The sequence below is a fragment of the Equus przewalskii genome, chromosome 18 (genome assembly GCF_037783145.1).
Source record: "Equus przewalskii isolate Varuska chromosome 18, EquPr2, whole genome shotgun sequence".
Taxonomy (NCBI): domain Eukaryota; kingdom Metazoa; phylum Chordata; class Mammalia; order Perissodactyla; family Equidae; genus Equus; species Equus przewalskii.
Genome location: NC_091848.1, coordinates 11,067,653 through 11,094,120, shown reverse-complemented (window position 1 = coordinate 11,094,120; position 26,468 = coordinate 11,067,653). Strand labels below are relative to the sequence as shown.

At 38.4% G+C, this 26,468-nt stretch overlaps 1 protein-coding gene across 1 annotated transcript in view; it reads right to left on the bottom strand.

The window, feature by feature from the left end:
- Positions 1-613: 613 nt before the first annotated feature.
- Positions 614-26,468, bottom strand: part of LOC103558421 (uncharacterized) — a 505,308-nt gene continuing 479,453 nt past the window's right edge. The window contains exons 4-8 of the mRNA XM_070582944.1: positions 23,339-23,480; positions 19,078-19,200; positions 16,668-16,862; positions 8,938-9,066; positions 614-6,557 (exon numbers count right to left, since the gene is read on the bottom strand). Coding sequence (XP_070439045.1) covers positions 6,475-6,557; positions 8,938-9,066; positions 16,668-16,862; positions 19,078-19,200; positions 23,339-23,480 — 672 coding nt within the window. The 3' untranslated portion in view covers positions 614-6,474. The remainder of the gene's footprint in view (positions 6,558-8,937; positions 9,067-16,667; positions 16,863-19,077; positions 19,201-23,338; positions 23,481-26,468) is intronic.

The window sequence follows — 26,468 nt, the reverse complement described above, 5'->3', positions numbered from 1 at the left end:
TCAGGGAATATTTTTGCCTGTTCAACACATTATCTCATGTATCACGTTGCCAATCAAATTAGAATACTATTACTCGTCACCAGGAATCTCTCAGGACTATCATGATACAGTCTTCTGGGGTTTGAAATCCTAGAATGGAAGATTGTAATGTAACTATTAAAATTAATATTTTAAAGAACGAGCTGTTTATCTTCCTCTTCTCTTGTTTCTAAATAGTCTATTTATATCACCTGACAATTGGAACAGTGTAAACGTTATCACTATCTGCTTAATAATTATTGCATTAAAGTGAAGTTAGACAAGAGAAAATGTCACTTCACTGTGGAAATAGCAAGTAACTACCTTTTGAATATGTAAATTCTTACCTTTAAGGTTTTTTTTTTTTTTTTAAGCAAACACATAGGTTAGGGATAGCCAACTGCTGCATGGGCAGACTTTTACACTGTTTGAAATGCTTGTCAACAGTGCCCGAATGACAGCCCTAAAGTAAAAACTATCTAGCTATATCCAGAAAAATCATCAGGCAAAGACGTTGTTCCATCTCTTTCTCAAGGGTTATCCTTCAGGGCAGCAATGCCTTTCCCCAAATCATCAGACGATTAGCTACTAGGTGTTACATTTTATATTTACATTAAGTTTCTGGTTTTATTTGCTTGCTGGTTTATAAAAAGTCCTGAGCACTGAAAGCTAATTCAGATAACTGTTCACACCTCATAATATCACAGACAATCACAAGCAACAGACTCTTGCTAACCTGTATTAGTCACATTTGAAATAGTAGTGTAAAAAATACCATCTTTACCATCCAGCCCCTAGCTTCCCTGGAGTTCTCAAGTTCCTGAGTTCCCCCGTGGGTGGAGTAGAGGGTGAGAGAGACAGGGCTAACAGAGGTTGTGTAAGAGTCACAAGCAAGAAAGGAGATTGTAGGGTAGTTGTGCTACAGGCTCTTTGAAGCAGATTCAGTTTAACTAACCACTTTCTATCAGCCTACAATGTGCTTCCACTGTGACAAGAAGGATAAATACAGTCTAGTGGATTCTTAAAGTGTCTTTCAGTATAACTTTCAATAGTATACTATGGTAGATTGGTTCCAAAGATGGCTTCAACCATATCTCCCAGCCTGCAGGTCCTTGCAATGAGATATTGCTACTCTTCTTGTCAGGGGTAGAATCTCTTTCTCCTCCTCTTCAATCTGGTTAGACTTATGTCTTGCCTTAACCAACAGAATGTGGCAGAAGTGATGATGTGTGGCTTCTGAAACCAGGCTTTTTGACGTGTTGAAGCTTCTGCCTTCACACTTTTGGGATGCTCCTTCTTGGACTGTTATCCCGAGACTGCCACGCTCTGAGGAAGCCGAGGCTAATCTTGTGGAAATGCTGTGTACAGCAAAGGCCAGGTTCCTGCTGAGAAGCCCAGCCAAACCCAAGTCCCAGCTGACCTATTAGCTAGAAGCAGCTACGGGAGTGACTCCAGGTGAGACTAGCAGGAGAACCATCTCCTCAACCCACAGGATCAAAAGAAATAATAAATCATTGTTTTAAGCCACAAAGTATTGGGACGGTTTATTACACAACAGTAGATAATTGAAACATGTATCCTAACACAGTATCTCATAAAGCAGTTGAGAGTGGTAAGCACTTATAAAAGCTAACAACTTTGTTGACTTTCTTGATTATCTTGTCTAGGTAATGACTTATCCATGGTACAGGCCTTTCCCATGTAACCAGGAAGACAATCACAGTTGCCAGATTTTTTGTTGCACTGACTTCCATTCTTGCAGCATCCACAGGAGAACTGGCACTGTGGTCCCCAGAGGCCATCGGGCAGGCTTGTAATATAAAAAGAAAGAGAAAGAAAGGAGCTAAGACTTATAATAAATCTCAAGATGGTCCCAGATTTCTGCTCTTGCCTAAGTGAGTTGCAAGTTGGAAGTGTGTGTATGAGTGTGTGTGTGTGTGTGTGTGTGTGTATGACTGAGCTGCAAAGAAAGAAACATTCAAGCAGCCTCCAAGGATTTACAGCACTTCCAAAAATACTCCCTGAAGAAATCAACATGATGCTATATCTTGTCACTTTGGAAACACTGATACAGAGGTTGGCTTTTTGCTGAAAATGTGGTTTTTCAGACAGTAACAATGGAAGCAATTTTGATATATGTCTTCGGAGGCAGTTGCACAGAACAAAACCTGAAAATGAGATGTAATTTGTAAAGGAAGCCTAGGAGGTGCGGTGTTCGGGAAGTTGTCCCCAAATGGTTGCCTGAATCCTGTTCTCCCAGACTTTGCTTCTTTTGTAAGCCAGAATAGTCACTCTCGAGGTTTGTAATTTGTGTATTTTAGAAGAGGGAACAATGCATAAGGTGGGGAGAGAGGAACATGCGCTCCTTTGTTGAATGCCCTTTGAACTGGAAAAAGATGATGGATGCTGCAGGGACCACCGAGGGCTCAGGGAGAGGTTTCAGTGTATGCTGTACTGTTGAAGCCCCCAGAATTAGAAACCTGGTAGAAAACATTCTTTTAACACAGGGAAAACAGTGAAAGTTTCCTAAATACGTGACAATTGTGGAAAGTTATGTTAAACCAAGTTGGGCTGTGAAGTATCTTCCTGTCCTGGGCAGAGTCTCTGAGTAATAGAATTATTACATTTTCTGGAATGTTCATACCATTCCTGGCTATTATCTGTTGATCACGTACTCTGTGCCAAGCACTTTACATAAATTAGCTTATATTTCCATAAATATCACCATATGACACAAGCAACTTTATCTCTATTTTACATAAGAAACCGAGGCTCTGAGAAGTAAAGTGACTTACTCTGGGTCACACAGCTAATAAGCAGCAGAGTCAGGATTTGAACCTAGAACCTCTGGCCTCTGAAACTGGTGCTCTAAGCCACTTAAACCCCACTTATGCTGCCATACTACGTGAGCAGCACCTTTCAAGTCAATTAACCTGCTTTTAGAGATCCACCAGAGTTCAAAATCTGAAGTTCGTTCAAAATGGAACCAGTGTAACAAAAATCTGTCCTTCTTTTGGTGACACAACAGTTGAATGGGCCTCCTTAAATGAACTCAAGTGGCTCGCTGGGCCAGAGTTTTCCACATACAGAGGTCTGCCTGCAGCTGGGGGCAAAGTACCCCGGGCTACAAACTAATCAAAACAAGGCAAAGACATTGGCTGTCTATTTTTTTTTCTCTCTCTCTCCCTTGTTTGCTATTTCACAAATTAGTGTAGAAACTAGCTCTTCTGCTCTTAGAAGTCATTGCTGATGGGCTAAACAAGGCCTGGTGCTGATTGTGGAGAGCAGCGTTCATTAGTGCCATTGAAACAATTTGCACTCTTTAATTAACTATTCATCTGCAATCTAGACACAGGTCTGGAGCTAAGATTTTTAAAGATATGTCTGGCTCTCGGAGCACTTGGTCTACTTCACTCCTAAAATAGAGAAAGAAAAACAACAGGCCTGATTTGCATCATGCTCAACTCTTGGAGAGCTCTTTTCGCCTTGATTTCAGCTGTCAATCAAGGTGATCCCATTCACCCGCTCCAGTCTGATTCATAATTTCATTTTGTGGTTAGACAAAAATATCAGAATTGGACAAAGTTATCTGATTGAAAAATAATATGTTTTCCAGAGATTATGGTGACCTCTCTATTTTGCTGATTTACATATACTTTCAACTCATTTTCCTTCACAGCGGGAATCTCAGAAGCATTTTCCAATATACTATATTCAGCAGCTGCTTTAAAAAAATGTTATCAGAATAAATTAAATGTACCCAGGTGTGTGTATATGGTATTGTCTCCTCATGCGTTGATGTCCAGGGCATGACTTCTCTAGTGGGGAAATGAATAAGGGACTGACTCTAGGCTTACAAGTCAGTTGAAGCAGGAGGAGATTCAGAGATTGGCATGGGGCCCACTCTCATACCATATTAAACACCTTTGTGTAAAGTCAGGCTTCAGTTTCCCCAAGTTCTTTCCCCCTTTGCTTAGAAAGTTGCAATCCAGCGACATAAATGGCTCTCTGTCCATGAAATCTAGATGGACACTGCTGCTCACAGACTCCAGTTCCGTAGCCACAGTACCTGGAGAGTCTTACCTGGAAGAGTCTTGCTCCCAGTCAGCACCGGAAAAGTCCGCAGACTCTCTGAAGATGACAATGCAAGGAGCAATGTGTAATACTTGAGGGCCAGAGACAGGCTTCAACCCCAGTGCCTGCCTCCGGAAGTGGGCCCAACAGAGTACGGCTTCTTTTCCAACCCATTGGCTCCTCCTGATTTTAAACAAGATTGCCCTTCGGATCATTTCAAAGGCAAAAAGGGCACTTGCTATTAGTTTTCATAATTTTATTTGTTATATATTTAGTCTTCCTATATATTAAAGAGAAAAAAATGCTGTGATAATTTCCCCTGAATAAAATAGTAACAAGTGCTTAATTAAGAATGCATGATAACATGAAAAAAATGGATAAAGAATAAAAATTGGACCATCCACATTTACGTGTTCATTTAAGAAAATACTTATTGAGCAACTCCTATATGTCAGGATTGTTCTAGAAGTTTGGGGCTACTTCAGTCAACAAAAAAGATAGATATCCTTTCCCCCACGGGGCTTAGCTTCTAGCAGGAAGGACAGGCAATAAATATTAGACATAATAATAATTAAAATGTGTTATAATAATAATAACATGTTAGACGATGATACATACCTTGGAAAAAATTTTTAAAGTTCAAGGAGTCTCGCAAGTTGCAATTTTAGGTAGGGTGGTACTGACAAGATTCAGTGAAACAGTGACATGAGACTCTTTGAACAAGCAAAAGAGCCATGCAGATGACACTGAGGGAGAAGCATTCCACGCATCCACAAACCAGGGACAGCCATCACTAACATCTTGGAATACTTTTTTCCAAATTTTATATACATCTACATACATATATATTTATATATTTTACTTAAAATTAGAATCATGCTGGGCATAAAATTTATTTATAGATTTATAAAAAATACTTATGTAATCCTGAAAAGTTTGAGGAAGGACCACACTGATAACCAAATTGAAGTTTTCCAAAATTTTTCTATGGTTAGAATGTTTGAATTGTATTTGTTTGAATGATCAATCTTTAGATATAAAGAAAATGATTCTTTGACACTGGAAGCCAGCAGTGCCCTTGTTGAGTTCAGCTCAAAGTCGTGATTGGCCAGCTTTAATCTTCTTAAGATACGAGCCTCTGCCAATGTGATCTTTCTTCCTTTGCTCAAGCTAGCAAGGGGACAGCGAACAGCAGTGACTGAGAAGACAAGGTTGAATAACTTTATTGCCCGGTGTCTCCGTTTCCTCACCTGCAAATCGGGGATTAATAAAGCTTACCCATCTCCTGAGGACACTGGTGGATTAACTAATTAATGATCATATGGTGCTGAACAAAGGCTGAGTGTTCTTATTAGAGAAGAAAGAGAATTTATCATCAGATTGTACCTTTCTGGCATCTGTTGCCTTGGTAACCAGATTTGCAGGTGCAACTGCCATTTTTGGCACTGTATTCCAGGGTGTTCTCCTCCACACACTGACATTCTGAAGAGCAGCCAGCTCTGTAGGCCCCCTTGGGACAGGCTGCAAGCAGATTGAGGCAAACCAGTCACCTGAAAACCACGCTTTGTTTCTTTCACATTGTTAGTGCACGGCCGTGTTGTTCTGTGGGGCCTGATTATGGGGAAAACAAGGGGATCATCCTGACTGCCAAAAAAATAGGGAAACAAATGTCTTTCAAATCAGTCAATTCATTTGCTTTTTGGCAACGGGATGAGAACAGTGAAGCCTGAGCTACTTAAAAGGCTTTGGTGCTTCCGGGAGAGAAATTGCTTCTCAATGTGCTCCATTGGTGCCTATAGTTAGTATTCTCCAAGGACTGCTAAGGCCTGCCAGGCCCCATATTCCTCCTGCTGCAGCCTGGAGATGATGGAGAAGCTTCCATGTGAAGGCTCGTCATTGTTTCCATTCCCTTTCGTTATACGGTAATCGGAAATAATCTTACATCACGTAGGTAACACAAAACTTTCATTGTGACAGCAGCACTATCCTGGCCACATCTTGGGAAATGGTGCTTGGCTTTTCTTTAATTATTTTCCCCTAGCTGTTAAGTTTTAGGGATGTTAGTCAGCATAGGAATTCTAATTTGAAAAAGTCTCACCTTCGCATTCAGGAAAACATACCCTTAGTTCTCTCTTTGAGGAGTTACTTAGAGTAATTCAGTTCCCTTCCCAAAATATCTCTCTGACAATTTTTTTCTCCCCCATTACAGATATCCATGGGTCTTATCAAATAAAACATCCTTCAAGTCTTCTCCAGGCTCAAGGTAATTGCATTGTATGCCCATATAGGCTTTGCTGTCGAAAGCTGCTTGAAGAGAACAAAATAAGCCACTTGACTTTCTGGTGGGTGGAGATTACTAGCATCTGCTAATATCTGCTATTATTAGCTGAGATAATTTAAAGTGATGGTTACAATGCCAACATGTAGGGTAATCCTTGTCCCAGTTGCCAGTGGTACAGTTACGCCTAAAACAGAACAGAATTATTAACAGGGCCCTTTTTCACTATTAATATTATTATATTTGGATAATAAATTATATGCTCCCTCTCTCATCTTTCCTGTGCCTTCCAAGTTTTGAGTCCTTTCCCAGTCCCACCAGGCCTCAAGGTCTCTTACAACTATTGTCTTCCTGGATGTAGGCCGCTTCTTGCTCATTCCAGAACACTCGCCTCCCTGTATTGGCTTCCACACCCTCCTCTTCCTGGTTCAGCATGTATAACAGTGGTTCAGGGGACAACTCAGGCGTGATGGAATACTTAAATGCAACAATTGTGTATATTAAGAAAATATAACTGTGGAAATATGATTAGAAAAAAAGGGAAAGTACAGGAATTAACCTCTTTCGGCAATCTAGTGTCTCCTCAGGGCTTGTTATGCATTGAAATGTGTCCTCCTAAAATTCGTATGTTGATGTCCTTACCCCCAGTCCCTAGGAATGTGACCTTATTTGGAAATTGCGTTGCTGCCAATGTAGTTAGTTAAGATAAAGTCACACTGGAGAAGCATGGGCCTCTAACCTAATAAGACTGGTCTATTTATAAATAGGAGAAATTTGGACACAGAGACGCTTAACACGGGAGAAGACCATGCGAAGGCTGCAGTTATGCTGTCATAAGCCAAGGAACCACCAGAAGCTGCGAGAGAGGCCTGCAACCCATCCTTCCCTAGCACCGTCAGAGGGAGCACGGCCTGCCAGCACCTTCATCCTAGACGTCCGGCCCCCAGAACTGCGAGCCAATAAATTTCTGTTATTTAAGGCTCTCAGACCGTAGTACTTTATTATGACAGCTTCTAGAAAACTAATACATGGTTGCAAACTCAAACTTCTCAGGACCAGGCAAGTGGCATTGATAAATGAAGCCTCAAGGCTAAGCAAGAAGAGGCCTGAGGAATGGGAATGTGGATGTTTTTTCTAAAGACAGTCACATTCAAAATGCTAACCACCACTACCACCACCACCATCTGCTCTTGACATTTTTTTTTTTTAAAAGATTGGCACCTGAGCTAACACCTGTTGCCAATCTTCTTTCTTTTCCTTGTTCTTCTTCTTCTTCTCCTCCCCAAAGCCCCCCAGTACATAGTTCTATATTCTACTTGTAGGTCCTTCCAGTTCTGCTATGTGGGACCTGCCTCAGCATGGGCTGATGAGCCGTGTTAGGTCCGCACCCAGGATCCGAACTGGGAAAACCCTGGGCCGCCGAAGCAGAGGGTATGAACTTAACCACTTGCCCATGGGGCTGGCCCCTGCTCTTTGAATTTTTGACCAGATGAATTACGATTTAAATGATTTTTCCCAAAACATCTGCTATTACCTTATAAAATATTCAGAAGTTATTACTAAAAAATAGAGTGTGTCTTGTTAGCCTAGAGGAGGATAACAGAAGTGATGCTGTTTCTAGGTGTCTTCTTCTGTTGGCCTGTTCTAGGAGGTATATGATGTTCTAGAACACACCATCTGCACCTGCATTGTTCACATTCTTCCATATCCTCTTCCCTTCTGCTCCACTTTGCTTATCCAAGCCTAGCCTTTCCTCATGACCCGGGTTCAGTTTTCTGTGATGCCTCCACTGGCTCTCTTATTGGAATATCCAAAATTTACTCTCTGTTTTAAAGGGGCATGGCTTTTACAAAATAGGTGAGATCCACAGACATTCAATGAAAAATACAATATAAGACTTTAAAAGGTCTGTGTCTTGAGAAACGGGTCACGGCATTCCTGAAGCCACTCAGGAAGGATTTTCAGAGGAGGGCATATGGAACAGGAGAGGACCAGAGAGGAGATTGTTTCAGGCTCACAAGTCCTTGCACGCAGCTTCAAGATGGGATGGTGGGCACCCAGAGCTGACCAACTGGGAGAAACCCTAAAAGTTACTGATAGGCTGAAGTATTTAATGATTATATTTTCTTGTATCTTTTGCAAGATGTGATTGATGGTGAAAATGCAAAAGGAATAGCCTGTTTTAGACATTTTAGAAAATGATTGCTTTGCACTAGAACCCAGAAATAGAGGAAACTTATTCTGGGCCTTTGATATTCAACTCCTATAAACTATCAAATGTCCATTGAAATGAACAATTAACAATCTTCCTTCAATAAATAAAGTAAACACTGACTGAAAAAAATGTAAGGAATTCAGAAATATTTTGCTTTCATTCATCAACATCCAGACTCTGTAATGTAAGGAGGCTAAACAAAGACTAGAACATCATCATATGTATGTGATATGACTGTATAAAATGCTATGTTTTTTAACTCTCCTTCTTTGTCTAACATATTGTCAGTACTTTTATGAGCATCCTTGCTTCACCTAGGGAGCAAATTTAGCAAATTTAGCCTGTGACTTACTCAGACGACAAAACCTCCCATAGCACCCTGGCTCACACGTACGGGCGCCACACAACCTGTGGCAATGGCCATTGTTGGCGCAGTTCCGTTTCTTTTTGCGGTTCTTCCCAAATAATCCTTTTGGGCATCCTGGAGGGTGAAAGGACAAACAAGGCAAATATTAACCCACATGCAACACTTGCTCGAGCTGTTTTTACAGGAAATAAGGAGCTTGCACAAGGTTAGATGTTTCTAACCCGATTGGACTGAGGCTAGCTAGATCTTTTGAAAGCCACAAATATGATTGTAGATCCTCTCCCTAAAATCCTACAACGACTTGCCATTGCTGTCAGGTTAAAAATCCAAAACCTAACAAGACCTGTGAGCCCCGTGCTGGCTGACTTCACATTGAGCTAATGTCTCCCCGACTGCCTTTCACTCCGCCAGCTTCCCGTCTTCAGGTTCCTCTAATGCACCTCACTCTTTCCCACTGTAGTCTGGCAACATGTGGCACCCTCAGTCTGGAATGATCTTCCCTCACTCTCCCCCCTTCTCGTGTCTCCTCATTCTGCAGGCTTCTGCTTAAGTGGCACTTCTCTAGAAGTCTCTCCATGGCTCACACAGTCTGCATTGTCTGCATGGTCTGACCTCCAAGCAGACATTGATATTTAATTTGTAATACCTACCAACATTTGTAACCTAGGTTTGCTTTGAACAAGACCATAACTTCCACATGGAAGGACCAGGGTCTTTTTAATTTTTTTGTTGTTGTTACAATATCAGAATGCCTGGCACAGTTTCTTGCAAACTCTTAACATATATTTCTTGAATAAATGAATCACCGTTGTTCAGGGGGATAAATAACTAGGATGCCCACAGGAGCCTTCCTGCACCTCCGAGAGCAAAGTGGACTTAGTTTCCATCTCCCCAGTTCCATGACCTGTGAGAATCTATGATTTCTGGCAATCCCTGAAGACGTCTATCTTCGTTGATTCTCTGCCTTCAGCTCTTGGGCCTGTAAAGGAGGGTTTTCTGGGTGCTTTATCCACCCATGAAAGAAATGCGGCCTCTTCACTGGTTTCCATGAAAAATCCACACACAGCACTCATTGGTATTTTGTGAGTTTTTCATCCATCATTTCTCTTCTTGTTTCCTCTCTTCTGTTTCTTTTCTTTCTTTCTTTCTTTCTTTTTTTTTTTTTTGCTGAGGAAGATTAGCCCTGAGCTAACATCTGTTGCCAATCTTCCTCGTTTTTTGCTTGAGGGAAGATTAGCCCTGAACTAACATCTGTGCCAATCTTCCTCTACCTTATATGTGGGGAACTAGCACAGCATGGCTCACGAGTGGTGTAGGTCTGTGACCAGGATCTACACCCGCAAACCTGGGCTGCTGAAGTGGAATGTGCTGAACTTAACCACTATGCCATGAGGCCAGCTCCCCTCCTCTCCTTTTTGTCTCTGATTGTAATCTCTTTTCCTCCCCAATTTGCCCAAAGAGCTCCATTTTTTCTTCTGTTGTGCAGAGCAAATAAATTCTCTCCAGCTCCTATGTCCAAACCTGCACACACAAACTCAATTTTTTGCTTAGAGGAAGAAAAAGCCTTTCTCTGTATTAGGATTCATCCCACTTGGATCACAGTTGGAGATTTAAGCCTCATTTATTTTGGTCTATTACATATATCATTGGTCAAAGCAATTGTACTTTTGTACATATAGATACACAAACACACACACAAGACATAGCCTTTTATGTCTTCACAAAGGCCACCTTGAAAAATACAGATGCAACTTTCACTTGGTCTATTTCTCATTAGAAACCTCAAGAACTTCAAGAGTTGTCTCCTCTCACCAGCACCAGACATTCCTACCATCTTCATAGGTTTGCCCAAGCATCCCTGGGGGCACTGGCACTACCCAGTGAGAGCATCACAGGTGCCTCTGTTCTGACCATCACGGATGCTGCCACACTCTTTCCCACTGACCTTTGGGGAACAAGCTATGAAGAAAATGGAGAAGGTGAACAAGCAGTATAACATACTTATTGTAATACAAATGAAGGGGAAAAAAAGCTTGTCTTTCTATTAGAATGGATACCAAGTAGTTAAAATCTCTGTAACCTGCAGACTCAGGAAGAGTCTCTGGCAGGTTCCTAGTTAGGATGGCGTAATCATTCCTGGGAGAGCACTGGCACAGCTAGTTAACATGATGATGACAGAGGTACTGCTAACAAGGTTCACATGAAAAATTTATCTTGTTCCTTAAACTCTAATGCTCACATTTCAAAGCTATTTAGACATCTATGCTGTATAACTCTCACCAACATTAATGAGAAACTGAACCGTCCATTTTGAAAACGGGGAAGAAAACGTAGAAAAAAGTCATGAATTTTTAACCAGGAATGAAAGCAGCTAAGACCATCTTGAGTGTCCCAAGGTATTTTGCATTGTCAAAGATTGAGGAAGTCAAGCAAACAACTGTTTTCTTTGGTTTGTTGTTTTTTGGGGAAATGTTCAGTATTCCACTAAAAAAATAAATTGGGAAAAATGTCTGTGACTTTAAGTTTAACTTGAGTAAATACATCCCCTAAGATACTTTCAGTAACCATTTTAATTGCCATTTTATTGTAATTGGCTAAATATTACAAAACTACATTCCTATCACCTCCTCCATCTACCCACAGACACTATTCCAGATGTTAATATAGAAGCTTGGCTCCTTATTCACTTTTTTCTTTGTTTTCAAGCTCTAGGCTACTATGAAAAGGAAGGAGAAAAACAAAAGGAATGAGAGAGTAAGAAACTGGCAACAAACATTGGAGGAGGCCTCCCTTGTTAATTTACATGTAGTAAGTCTGAATTCTTATAGCAACAACGGAGGGGACAATTTTAAAAATGACCTGGAAAATGAAGCTAAGGAAGTTCAAATAGGTTGCATTGTATCTGGATTATAGCAAGCCATCAAGATTGGCAAACCAACACCGTTGTCTGACACTCAGTTGGAAAGTAGAATATGATGTCACATAGTATAAGGATTTGCTAAATATTTCATTCGCATCAAACAGAGCAACCCTGGAGAAGAAAAGCAAATATGCCCCAAACCATGGTTGTATAATTTGGAAGAAGTCATGAATCTTCCCTTCCATGTATAGTCCATTCACTTGTCATATGAAAATTCTCCTATCTTTCCTTTCTACTGGAAAGAGTCTCACAATGTGAAATGTCTTCAAAAGCAATGGAGTTCTAAAATGTGCTATTAAAATTAATAATACGTGGTAATTTTTAAATTGTTTCATTATAATGACTTGAAGAAATTCCTAAGATATCAAAGTAGATATTTTCATTATAGACAGAGAAAGATATCAGGCTAGAAGATCTACTCAATGCAAAAACTAACTTTCCAGATCCCTGCTGAATGCTCTTTTTTAAATTTTATTTAATTAATTAATTAATTGATTAATTTTTTTGAGGAAGATTAGCCCTGAGATAACATCGGATGCCAACCCTCCTCTTTTTGCTGAGGAAGACTGGCCCTGAGCTAACATCCTTGCCCATCTTCCTTTACTTTATATGTGGGACGCCTACCACAGCATGGCTTAATAAGCAATGCCATGTCCGCACCTGTGATCCAAACGGCTGAACCCTGGGCTCTCAGAGCGGAATGTGGGCGCTTAACCACTGCACCACTGGGCCAGCCCCTGAGCATTCTTTTTAAATTTCCTTTGCTGCATTTGAAGAGCTGGTACTCTCAAAAATATGGGTGATGAATGATTGGTCACTTCCATTTATTGCAGTTTACAGGGAGTTTTAAGAAAATGTTCCCACTACCCCTTTTTGTTAAAGAATTCATGAATACTTTTTTCATTTCTCCTAAATGGATTGTTGTTTCTGTTTTTGTAAAAAGAATGAAAGAAGGACAGAGAGGAAGTGCAAAGAAGATATAAGCTTCTGGTTTCAGACATAGCCTCCCCTTTACAAGACCAGGTGAACACTTGAGAGATTCCCAAGGTTTTCCAAAGCCAAAGAAACAGTCATCTTATCTTCATGTTTATCAGCAAGTTCATTTTCAATAGCATTAATTTTATATCAGAGATGTTTTATTCTGATGTATTTGAGATAGGTTTTTAGTTTTATTTTTCATGCTGCCATGTTAGGGATCAAGGGTTTGAAGATTCATATTTACCAAAAAAAAGTACAATACAAGGTTACTCTCTAATCGTCATGCAGTAACACTTATTTGATCTCAATTTTATATAGTTGAGTATGTCAAGTTGAAGGTTAATATAGTTGGGTATCTCAATACCAAATTTTATTTGGTATTCATTTGTTCATTCATGCCCTGGGCACCTCCAGTTTGGAGAAACAAGAATAGGACCTGGTCAACGAGCTCTCAGTTTAGTAAGGGAGACAGAATAGGGGCATAGCTAACTCAAGTCCAATGTCAAGAGAGAGAGAGAGAGAGAGAGAGAGAGAGAGACTTTAAATCCACTGAAAATATAAACAGTTGTGGCTCGACTGAGAACATCAAAGAAAGCTTCATGCAATAAGTGGCAATAGACAATCAAAGGCAGCAGTTTAGCAAAAGGCACAAAGCTAAAAATTGGCAAAGCATTAGGTAGCGAGTGGCTTAGTTTTCTGGAAATGATAAGCCAGGTAGAGAGTTGTGATTGGGGTAAAAAACGAAAAGGATTTATGAGGCCCTGGTTTTAGATCTTGCCAATGACTGGATTAGAAGTGGATGCTTTATGTGTCAGGAAATGGCACACAAATTTTTTGAGCAGCCAAGAAACATGATCAGAGCTACACTTGAGGAAGCTCCTCAGGACTCTAACCAGTAATCTTGGTTAAACCACTTCACTATTTTATGACTCAAGTTTGCATCTATCTCATAATAGAGACAATATTTGTGCTCTTCCTTCCCATATGCAGGGGGTTCAAAAGAAAATCTGCTCATATCATCTTCCAAGCCAATCACAAAGACTAAGAAAACACTTTTATTAAAAAATTTATAAGGTAAATTTAAAAACAAGAAAGAAGAGACAAAGATAGTCCATATGTTTTGTTTTATTACTTGGCAGTTTCAGTACCTGCAAGTATATTTCCATCAAAAATACAAAGAAAAAGATTTATTAGGGGCATCTTTTTGTAAATTTTTGATATTTTCTCATGAAAGACATATAAAAAGTTAAAAGTATCATTGACTTCACTAACATATTTTAAAAAAGGAAAAGAAAAAACGCAAACAAAAAGTAGCAGCAAAGAGTCAAGCGATTCCATTAATTGCACTTTGTGGCACAAATCCTTTCTTTTTTTCCTTCATTGGGAATAGCTTGCCAGGGCCTAATGATTTATTTAAATGGAGGGATTTTTATAGGCCTAGAATATTAGGATCCTTTATTAACTTTTACCTTCATGGATAAACAAGAGACAGCACATCAAGTTTCCCGGGAAACACAAAATCTCCCCTTTAATCACATGTTCAGTTTAGAAGCTCAGCGCTTCACAGGCATTCTTCATGCAGAACAAATAAATTGGTTTCTCGCCCATATCAACTGCCTACCTTGTTAAGACATTTTGGGGAGAACACACATAAAGGAGAACTCATCACCAGCAGTTTACCAGTAGTAAAGGAGAACTCATCACCCTCTTACCACTTCCCCAGGGGGTCACTTACTTTCATTACACAGAATGCCACCCCAGCCAATGGGGCAGGAGCATCCACTCTTCCCTTCCTGGCATCTACCTCCATGCATGCAGTCCTCACAGCTCAAACTGCAGTCGTGTCCCAAGCTATGATCTAAACAAACTGGAATGTGATACCATCTTGGTTAGCTCACACTGTCTACACCACTGAAAAGGGAGATGAAACCCTTAATTTCTCAAAAAAAAAAGAGATCTTTGACTGTACTTCCCAAAGAGTCCAAGAAAAAGACAACAGCCAAGAGATAAAATAGAGCTTATTTTACCTTTTCCAATTGTAATATTGAAATGTAGTCCCTAAAGAATATTTAGAATATTTAAAAAAGTGAAAAGAAATTACCCTTGATTTCAAAATACAAGAACAATCAATGTTCCTGGCATTTGGGGCTTTTCATTTCAGGCTTTTTTATGCAAAGTCTCTTTTCCGTAAGTAAACGTTTTTATTGAGACTCGACATACATGCAGAGAAGTGCACGAATCTCAAGTGTTCACTTCATAGTTTTTTCTACAATGCAAACAACCCCATGTAAATGCCACTCAGACCAAGAGATAGAATACTGCCAGCACCCCAAAAACTCAAAGGGGACTGGATGATTCTTCATCATTAGTCTCACAAATTAAGCACTATACTAATTTTTATCACCATAGATGATTTTTCCTTATTTTTGAACTTTATATAAATGGAATCATAAAACATACTTTTTGGTTATCAACCTTCTTTCATTCAATGTGTTTGTGAAACTCACCTGTATTATGTGTACACTACTTTACTTTTTATGGCTATATAGTATTCTATTGTATAAATGTACCATAATGTGTCTTTCCATTCAATCACGTTAATCCGAATAAGGATAGAGATATTTCAGTTGTTTTAAGGCTTGTCTCATTTCAAGTTTTGCCCCTGCTTCTAGATGGTATCTTTCAGACATCCCAATGGAAAGCCTGTCATGTTTACCACATCCTCTTTATTTTGGCAGATCCTGAGCTCTAACCTGTACCTGCCCTTCACCATGATACTACTACTAACTGTGCTTAGCTCCTCACCCTATTAGCAGCTGTCTTTCGATTTCTTGGCTTCCCTACCCGGGCAGGCCATACATTAGCAAATGCTTCAAGGGGACAAGCAGCAGAGATTGTCTGTCTCACTTGTCTGAGCTTCTCTTCTCTCCAGATCTTGTCCACTCAAATTCTGGCTGCCTTCGTAGCCCTAAACTATTTCTATTCTGACTTTGAGTAGCCAAGATATCAGGAGTTTAATTAAGAAACTCTAAAGCATTGCTATTTTTATGCAGACACCTTTATTCATATTATTAATCTGATTGGTCATAGCATAAAAATATTCCAGCCATTTTACCCAATGCATTCTAAAGCAATCATCAAGCTTTGCTATTCTTAAAATACAATGAATAGAGGGAAAACAAAAAGAGCAGCTCTGTCTCACAAGGAAAAGAAAAAGAAGCAGCAGACTGCCTGCAAACTGTTACTTCTGAAAGAGGTTATGCTAATTTATTTTGATCAGGAGTGATTTGACGCTTGAATTCTGTTGCGTGGAGATATAAGAAAAACTGCTCAAATTTTAAAAATATTTTCTTGGTCCACTTGAGCATATTGAACAATTGGTTCTCTGCATTTTAAAATCTAGAAAGGGTCTAAATCTTAAGGCTATTTAAGGTAAATTTCAACTATGTAAAAGTGACTTCTAGTGGAGTTTTAATAGTTATAAGAACTAAAAGATTCCATTACGCTACCTTAAAGATGTATTTCAGCTCCATTTCACTGTTTATCACACTTCAGCAGCCCCCTCCACCCTGACCCCCACTTCCACTCATACCTGCAAAGCAACCCTTTATTTTGCAAAGGGAAGAAAGATTAAAGAGGATGGATTTGATAGGAAGCATTGAAAAAGTGATTTTGGCTCCATTTTTTCTTACTAGCATCATGTTAAGACATTTGATGGCATTCAATATTGATAATAAAATCGTCAATAAAAGAATTTGTGAATTTTCTTAAAGGAAAGAAAAGAGGTGAGAATAATGAGATCAATTCTTTTACCCACCAACTTTGCGCAAAGCAGTTGAGTTCTCCTCGAATTTCTTTTTCCTCTTCCTCCGCATCTTCTTCATCTTTGTAGGTGGGAGGCAGCGAGGTAGCAACATAATGAAGCAGTTGAGGTGGGCTCTTGAATAACGGCCTGGAAACCTCATGCCTTCCAATTCCTCTTCTTCTTCCTCCAGCTCATCATCATCTAAAGCTAACACCACACAGGAAAAATGTCTGGATTCAACATGCTGGTTAAAAGAAGGGAAAACTGAGCAACGGTTGATGACAGAAATGAGAAAGTTTGAACTAGACAGCCAAGGCAGGGGGTGAATGAAAGGTAAAACTCTTTGAGAAGACCATTTCAAAAAGTCTGTTGTAAAGGAAGGGGAGAAGCAGCAAGCACAAAGTTGAAACTGCAGCAGAGAGAACAAAACGAAAAGAAAGATCTCAGTGTGTGAAGAGAGAAAGGAGAGGACAGGTTGAGTTAAGGAATATGTGGTCTCCATGCCTGAAGAACAGGATGAGGGTGGAAGCAGTTTAGAAGAGATACAGTAAATTCTTCACAGTGACTTAGAGATGCAAGTTTTTCCATCACTTCCAATTCTGTAGCCTTCTTTACAAGTACAATCATATGTTCCCAAGAGTCAATACACAGTTAGTCACAGACTATACTGACTTGCAGACGCTCATCCACATCCAGGAAAATTTAAACAATGTCTGCTTTTAGGCACTGAGAGATCAAATAGACATTATGAACTCATGGGCATATTTGTGTTCCTCATCACCTTTATCACAATGCATTGCCTTACAGAAAGTATAGCCCCCAAATTGTTTCTCAAGTATATCCTGTCACTACTTTTTTTACTCGTTTCCAAGTTTACTGTAGTTCATCTACATAGGAAAAGACTTTCTGAGACCTTGTTCATGAAGTTTTGATAAAGAATTTGAAACTTAAAATAAATTCAATGGTCTCAGCCTGTGCACCATTTTGCGGAATGTTCATTCATTCTTGAATTATTCAATATCTATGATGAAGCATTTATAATTCTGTACTAGGTTTGTAGAGAATTTTAAAGATGCACGAACCTTAGACCTTAATCTCATGTGACTTACTGGTGTATGCTCACGTCTGAGCCCAGACTTTGGACAATGTGTTCATGATACTAAAAATTCATTTTTGAAGCTGAGCTCCTAAGCTTTGCCTCAGATTATGGATACCTTTTCCATTTGGATGTGTGTACGCAGCTATGTACATTCACCCCATACAATTATCTCTTGGCTCACTCTCTTTAAGAGCAGATGGTACATGAAATTCAAATTTTTTGGCCCTGTTAATTGGATTGAATGTGGTAAATGGTAATATACTCTACCGTGTTTAGAATATATAGATATCATAATTGTGTGTTCTTTGCTGTTATCTATACTCCAAGGCTGGGGAACTTGGCATCTATATGAAGAAACACACCTATCATCCTCAACAGAATTCAGGAATTTGTTTGTTTAGGCAAAAAAACACTATTTCCATTGAAGTGTTAAAGTGCTCATATAATTTGACTGTTGTTGAAATAGATGTCAATCTTACGTTTGTTTTGATTTCAAGAAAAATATGGTCTAAAATAATAGTAATAATGATCACAAAATGCAAACTTAAAGATTACATATTTAAGGTAAGCTTTTAAAAGGAAATCATGGCAATGACTTAAATGAGCCGTTCTTCATGGTAAAAAAATAAAGTGAAATAATTTTACTTGCTAAATCCAAATTCTCCTATGATATTTAAAAAAATACCTAAGCTACAAATCATCTGAAAGGCAAGTAAACCAATTTTAACAAATGTTAGAAAATTGTAAAATGACATTTAAAACTTGCGTTAGCTCGTTTAATATTGGATATATAGAGGATTCTGAGACAGAGTTGCACTGTGGCTCATGAACTGGCAATCGTTTTGCTACTGCTCCCTAATTAAAACGACTTTCAGTAACCAACTTTCTAATTCCAGTCAAGTTTGCCTTGAGTGATTCCTCGGCAGTGTGCTACGTACGGCCTGCCAGAATCCCTCACTTGCCTATATATATATTAAATTAGGTAAAAGAGATCATGGGCCAATGAATATTATAATAATAATAGCTATTTTTAGTTGAATGATTTCTCTATGTCAATCACTATACTAGGCACTTTACATTTATTACTTTCCCTAATTTATCCACTAATCCTATTACTGTCTTCACTTTACTGATGAGGGTCTATGGCTCAGAGCAGTTAGAGGCGCCCAAGTCCATACAATAGTAAATGGTAGAACCACATAGAAATCCCGTCTTTAGTGTCACAGCCTTCCTTTTCCAACCCTAACCCTCTACCTCAGATGCTCCTCCTCCATTGCTTGCCCCAACACATCAGTGATTTCACGTTAGATCTCAGGACTTTACCATCACATCCACAACCATCAGAACTGATCCCAAAGCCCTTCTGACAACTGCATTCGTAGCCTCCAGAAAAGGTGATGCAGAGCTGAGCACAGCAGGCTTCTCCACTCTCACATTCATCAAGGTCTGAAGGGGAAAAGGACATTTCTGTTATTTATGAGACAGGAATTTAACAAACCTAAAGAAGTGCTGATAAGTCTCACTTCTAAATGAAAACTGTTTTACTAATCAGTTTCTATTTCCCAGGCTACACTGGACAGACATTCGAAGAAAGTGTAACACAAAAAGAATGAAGCCCACTTTAGGGTTTATGTTTCTTGCGTGCTTCTCCTATGACTGTTAGCTATTTGTTTTCAAAGTATGTAAATACTCTTCAAATGCATTTATAAGTAAAGGAAAAGAGATCTCTGCTATTTTTCCAATTAAACAGTAATCTCATTGAACAAACAGAGAACTTGAAGAACAGCAACAAAAAACAGCTTGAGAAGAAGAGCCAAAGAATTCCATTCAGTGAACATTTGATGGCTGCAAAGAGAGGCAGTCCTAGTTAGCTTCCATAAAATGTTTGTCCTTCTAGAGCTTCGAAGAAAGAGTGTTCCCAAGCAAAAGGAAATCACACCACCGGGAAGAGAAGGGGCAACTGCAATTCAGAGAGAGGGCAGAAAATCATTTTAAATATTATGTTTTAAATTACAGAATATTTCAGAGAATTTGCTTGAACTTTTCAGTGAAGGTTTGGCTGGGATCAATAGGGTCTGTGGGTTGTTATTACAATTGGTGACACCATTACTCTGGCACGTCCTATCAGATAAACAGCTTTCTAAATGATGACCTTTAAGTCTCCTTCAGCAGTATTATTCTAGAATTCTACCAACCTGAATGTTTCTTCCTAAAACATAATTGCCCTGGGGAAAATAAAAATGCCCATCAAATTGAAACCCTTCAGCCAAAGAATAACCTATTTGGCCTGAGTTTTGAGATGATTGCTTCTAACGTAATTGGCTAAGGAGTAGCAACAGACTCTTCACCCACTATTTCCTTAGGCTAGACACCTGGGAATTGTGTGGTCAGAGTTTTTGGCTATAGGTCCTTGGTTCAATTCAACCCCTTCTGTTTGTTGAGCTGCTAGGCTGGGTGGCCTGTCGGTGCTGAGTTTACAAAATTCTATTTTTCGGTAACTACGTGAGCAGCCACAGATGTAAAAGGTCGATGTCTCAATTAACCTTGGAAAGGGTACAAATGTAAGGAAATGCAGACAAGAGAAAGGAAGGAAAGAAAATGCAATCAATCAACCAAGGTGAGGGGTCACTACAAAATATCTGAATGAAGGTCGTTTGGACACAAAACAGTCTTTCTCCTGCAAAATGTCACAAGCAGTGCCACTCACAAAATTTTAGATGGTGTTTTTTCCCTTCTCATATTAGATATTCCCTTGTCCTTTGGATTAAATAGTATGAATATAGAAGCTAAAGAAAGAAAACACTTGAAAAAATTCAGTTTCATTTCATCTAAAACACTATCTTTTATGTTTTTTAAAAATTTTATTTCAAGATTTTTTTAAAGTCTTCTCAGATACAGCCAGAGTGTCCAAACATGCTTGCCTCAGGAGTCCTTGCTCTCCACTAGCAAGGGGTATGATTGCTTCACACAAGTGGAAAATGAGTTCCTCAATCTATCGTTTGACGATCCATTTTGGATTCTTCTATTATCATTCCTGTGGGGTTATTTCTAGCTTATCTTATGTGTACCATCCTGAAACCCATCTGAAACCCATCCTCATCTGAAACCCATCCTTCCTACATCATAGACCTTTTTAAAAAATGCTCTGTCCCTTCAACCCTTAGATCACCTGTTTCCTAAATTCCTTGATTGCTTTTTGGATCTTATTTGGTGAAATCTTTGCTTTCATATTTTTCCCTTTTAATTTTCCTTCTCTCTGATGATCGTATTTTTCCTACATTCATCAATATGCCAAATATTGTGACATTGCAGAGAAATTCACCTATACATAAAAATTAAGCCTCAGTTAAAAATAGAGCATCATTTATAGCCAGGATATACAATTAACCATTTCAGTCTGACTTCAGAAAAGCGTTAAAAGTGAATCTTGAAAAAACGTCATCTTCTGTATATGTCCTCCATACATAATCACTCAATAAAGCTCCAAATATTAGAAATAAAAATATTTTCTAATAACTACCAATTGTTAAATTTAGTGTGCTTATTGCTGCTCAGACATTTGAGTTTTGTATAGCTGTCTTTCAAATTATGTTTACATATCTTTAGATTTTAGTCCTAGTAAAATTTTGCATTTGGGCAAGACTGACCATTTGCAGAGTGGATGACTTATTTTCACAGTTATTTGTACGTTCTCATATAAAAAATAAAGCTTATCCTAAAATAAGCTAAGAAGAAAATTCTTTAATTTCCTTCATGCATGAATGTTTTTACAAAGCATCCACGGTCTTACTCTGTTCTTGGGCAAAAAAGCAAAGTATGCATATGTACATTCCAAACAAATCATTGCCTTTACTCTAGTGAAAATTTAGTCTTTAGAAATGAGTGTTATTTACTGTCGGAAAATGAAATAAACTTGAACCATATGTAATATGACGTTGTCATGTTGTCTGCTGAAATCTCATAAATATGCAATTTTCTAAATTTTGACCCTGGCAGATGCTATTTTTTTCCAGCTGTAAATGAGAACTTTACTGAATTGTACTTTTCAAAAAATAAGGAAAGACGTCAAATTGTAAGTTGCAAACAAAAGGTTTAGCAAAATTCCAGTTTCCCTTATCTAATAGTCAAAAGAGGAAGATAGACAGGTAGGAAGACAGGGGGGCAGGGAGGGAAAGAGGGAGGGAGGGAGGAAGGAAGGAAGTCCTTTATTTTTTCCAGAGATACAAACGCTAGCAAGGTAGAAAAATATTTAAGCTTATTTTTCATTACGTAAAAAGAAGCAAGGAAAGCAATTGGATTCATTAAGTTAACCAGTGTGGACTCTAAGAAAAATGCAGAAGGCACTGTCGGATCAAGAAATACAAGTAATGACATCGTTTTGGTTAAATAATTTATGAAATGAGAATATTCAAAACTCCCTTGAAGTTCACTCTGTCATGTAGTTGTGCCAAAATAAAAAATCCCAAGTACTTGAATACTTAGACCTCTGAAATTCATTTCTTCTTTTATGATACTCCAATGTTTCTCTAATCATATTGAGTGGAATGGAATGGTCAAAGATTTTTTTTTGGTATTTATAATTTTTAAGAAAGGAGATATAAAATATCACAAAAGAAAACAAGCAAATATGGTATCATAATTCCTGAATGATGGCAAATTGCCCTGGGCCTTGTAGGTGTTCTCAGAACCAGAGCACATAGTAATATAGTTGGATACTCATTATCCCTATTTTCAGTAGATATTCCTTTATTTCAGAAGCTCTAGATTAAACATTTTATTATGAAGCAAGGATGGGCTGGAATTTATTCTTCTCAATGTCCCAAATGATATGTTCTAATAATATGTTGGAAAAGTTATCCATTAAAAATGGGTTTGAGCTGGGATTTCCAAAGAACGATACCTTAGTTCTCCTTTGGCATGGAGCTATCTGCCACGCCGAAGCTGAATGCAGCCACATCACCACAAAGTTGAAAACCAATGCATGTGATTTAGTTTCTGCCTGAGGTAGAGAGAAGTAGGGGGGTTGGTAGCATTTGTTGTTTAAATTACAAATTACATTAAATGGTTACATAAGCCTTGGAATATTTTCCTGAAATAAAACTATTAAGTCCATATATTTCATTAAAATGTTTTAAAGGGGCCAGCCCAGTAGAGTAGTGGTTAAGTTCGTGTGCTCCGCTTTGGTGGCCTGGGCATGGACCTACGCACTGCTCATCAAGCCACACTGTGGCAGCGTCCCACATATAAAATAGAGGAAGATGGGCACAGATGTTAGCTCAGGGTCAATCTTCATCAGCAAAAAGAGGAGGGTTGGTGATGGATGATAGCTCAGGGCTAATCTTCCTATCACTAAAAAAAAAATCTTTTAAATCTCCTTTAACTTAAAAGTAAATGTTTAAGCATGATGATGTCTTCTACCAAGTAATCTTTCTCTTACGTGTATCCAGTAGCCAGAGACAATGTTCACTTTACTTCTTGCATTCTGAGAGACATGGCCCACATTACAGTAATAAGTATCAGAGGGGAAAGGGCTAAATGAATCCAGGGCAACTTCTGAAGGAAGATGGCATTCAGTATACATTACCTATGCACGTTTTCTCATCTGAATCACTCCGGTGTCCATGGTTACAGGAACAACGGGGCCCATCAAGTACACGTTCACGGTGATGGGAACAACCACCATTGTTCCTTTCACAGCAATTGACAATTTCCAATTCAACCTCTTTCTAAAACAAGCAAAATAGGATTATTAGCATAACAACAGAAAAACCTGAATATATGTCAACAATGGGTACACTCTCTCTGTTGGGAAGATGACAAACTTTACTGGAAATTTATCAACACTCTACATATGTAAAAGGAAAAGTCTAAGGGCTATGAAGTATTGTAAATATCTATACCATATCAAAATACTGATAATCCTATAAAATATGTTAAGTTGATGAAATGATGCAGAAAGGTAATGAATCCACCAGTGGTCACTAAACACTTATCTTAAAGGACACTTACGTCTTGGAATTCTCAGTATTTTCAGGATATAAAAATATGTGTATTGAATCAATGATCAGAAAGCAAGTAAATTGTTTGCCAGCTAACGTTTCTGTTCTCAAGCTAATGATATGTTATTATCTGTCCTTTTTAGAGGCTCTGAGTACATGAAAATACTGTTAAAAATAGCCTTGGAACCAAAGTATGAACATGAAATCAATAAATTAGCTGATCATACGTAACTACTATAATGTTGGTCTGCTAATCAGCTTTGATATATACAAGAATCACTTATATAATCATACTATTACTTTGAAAACGAATTTGCCAATTCTGGTACACGCTGCTAATTTGGGGCATTTCGGGGGACGTCAGCCTCAGCATATGGATGCCAATTGTCCTGAGCACACAGACATTATAGTCAATCATTTTCTAAGTAGGAAGTGAGAAATAAAAGAATGCTTTGAATCTGGGTTAAGAACATGGAATTCTATTTTCTGCTCAAGTTTGCTATTTTCTCCATTGGCCTCTATTGTTCTCCAGTTGTGTTGCTTGGATACATCTCTTCTTAATGAGTGTCTACAGTGGTTCATTTATTTCCATTCTTAACTCTTGAATCCTTTGGGAGAAGAAAGAAGGGAAAGTCCAGGACAAGGGATTGTGGTACTCTGTGAAAGCCTATATCACTATTCAAGCTGCCTAGGTGTCTGCTGCAGTTCCTGCAGTGTACAGTACAGAAATCATCCTCCCTGAGCCCAGCCTCCAGTCTGTGGTAGGCAGCAGCCCTACGTGCTCCAGAGCACCCTACATGCTCCAGAGCACCCAATGCATATCCCTGTCATCGCATGCGTCTCTCTGTGCCATCATCATCCTGTATTACTCAACTCATAACAGATGTTCAAAAATAGGTTCTAAATGATTGAATAAACAAAAGAAGGATTATACTAATCAATTTATTGTTGAAAATAAGAACCCCTTTGGGTTTAGAAACAGCAAGTTTAAGACTGAACAAAATTAAAACCTTAACGGAAATATTGAAATAATGAAGGGATGTGATAGTTTTCACAATATGTTAACATATACTCTTTAGGGAGACATATTTCAAATTTTTGCCCCTATTATTATTTTTCTGTGATCAATGCAGCTCTAAGACTGCTGGTGGTAACTTACCTCAAACATAAATGATATTATTGTAATCTCTTTGAAAAACATAGGGGACCAAAACAAGTGCATACTCAGATCTATAACTCTCCACTAGAAGCAATTTTGCATCCTTGATATAGATGACAAGATTTAACTATTGTACTTAAAAAAATTCTACTTTAAAAAAACTTTAAAAAACAATCCTTGTAGTTTCCGATACGTAGCAAATAATCACTATTTTCTTGATATATTAAACATGTATGGAATTTAAGTTCAACTATATATTGCTTGGTGAGTTGGGGGAAGTCTTATTTTACCTTGTTGTATCTGGAATTTTCCAACCTCTAATCACAATATAGTGATAGTTCATCCCTGGCACACTGTAAGGATTCGATGTTTATGCTATACAATGTTTTGAGAGCTTCTGAGAAGAAATTATATAAATACAAAATATTGTTTTCCTAAGAAAAAGTTAAAACAATGTTTTCCTAAAATATACTTGTTAAGTGAAGGACACATAATTCATTGTTAAACATCACCATGCTCTGAAAACATTTACTCCACCTACAGGTTTTGAAACAACTCAAAATATCAGTTTTCACCAAGAAACTTTTGCATGTCAGTTAGTAAATATTGAGGTCTTGCAAAAGCTGCACACAGAACTTAGCCAAATATTCACATAAAGGAAATAAATGTAAAAATACACTTCTACCAAATGTATTCAACTCTAGGGCAAATTGCTTTCTCAAGTAAATCCTAAAGAAAGCCTGTACCTCGCAACTCATTAGCAATAATGGCCCCCTGTTTCATAACTGAGAATCCACCAGCTAGATTACAAGAGATTTTATTTCAGATATTTGTAAAGTGTACTCATCTCCTAAACCTTTAGCCACATTAAAAACCCAAAATATTAATAAGAAAGAAAAACCCATCCACATTTCTCTCTGCCCGAAAGGACTCCTCAGGGCATTGAGAGAAAGACTCACTTCAGAAGGAGTTGTATCCTAATTAGTAGTTAATTCTTCTCTCCCATCTTATTTAGTTTGCTCTATAAAAGACAAATATCACCCTGGCAAGACTGCACTGTCTTTAAGCAGTAGAAATATACCAACAGAACTTAAGGCTACACTGGCAACCTGGGCATTAAAGAAACGTAGAGTTTTATGCAGTGGAGGAGAATGAGGAATTTGGTGATCCTAAGAATGTCTCTTCATGAGACAGCTTGGGTAAGAACAAAAAATTCTTTATTCTATTTATTACAACCTTTATTCTCCCTCTGTGATTAAAATTGATAAAGAGACATACAATGTACATAAATACACGATGAAGTTGAAAGGATAGTACATTTGGAGTCTAAAGAGCCTAGTTCAAATCTCAGTTCTGTCACTTACTCATTTTGTATTACTGGGGTTTTTGGCTTCAACAACAAATGGATGGTTTACTAAGATATGGAGAACTGGGAAGAGCATCTTTGGAACTGAGACTGGAAAGCAGTAGCTCTGTTTTGGACCTGTCAAGTTTTTAATGCCCGTTGGTCAAACAAGTGAACATGTTGAGTACATAGTTTCACATATTCACATGTA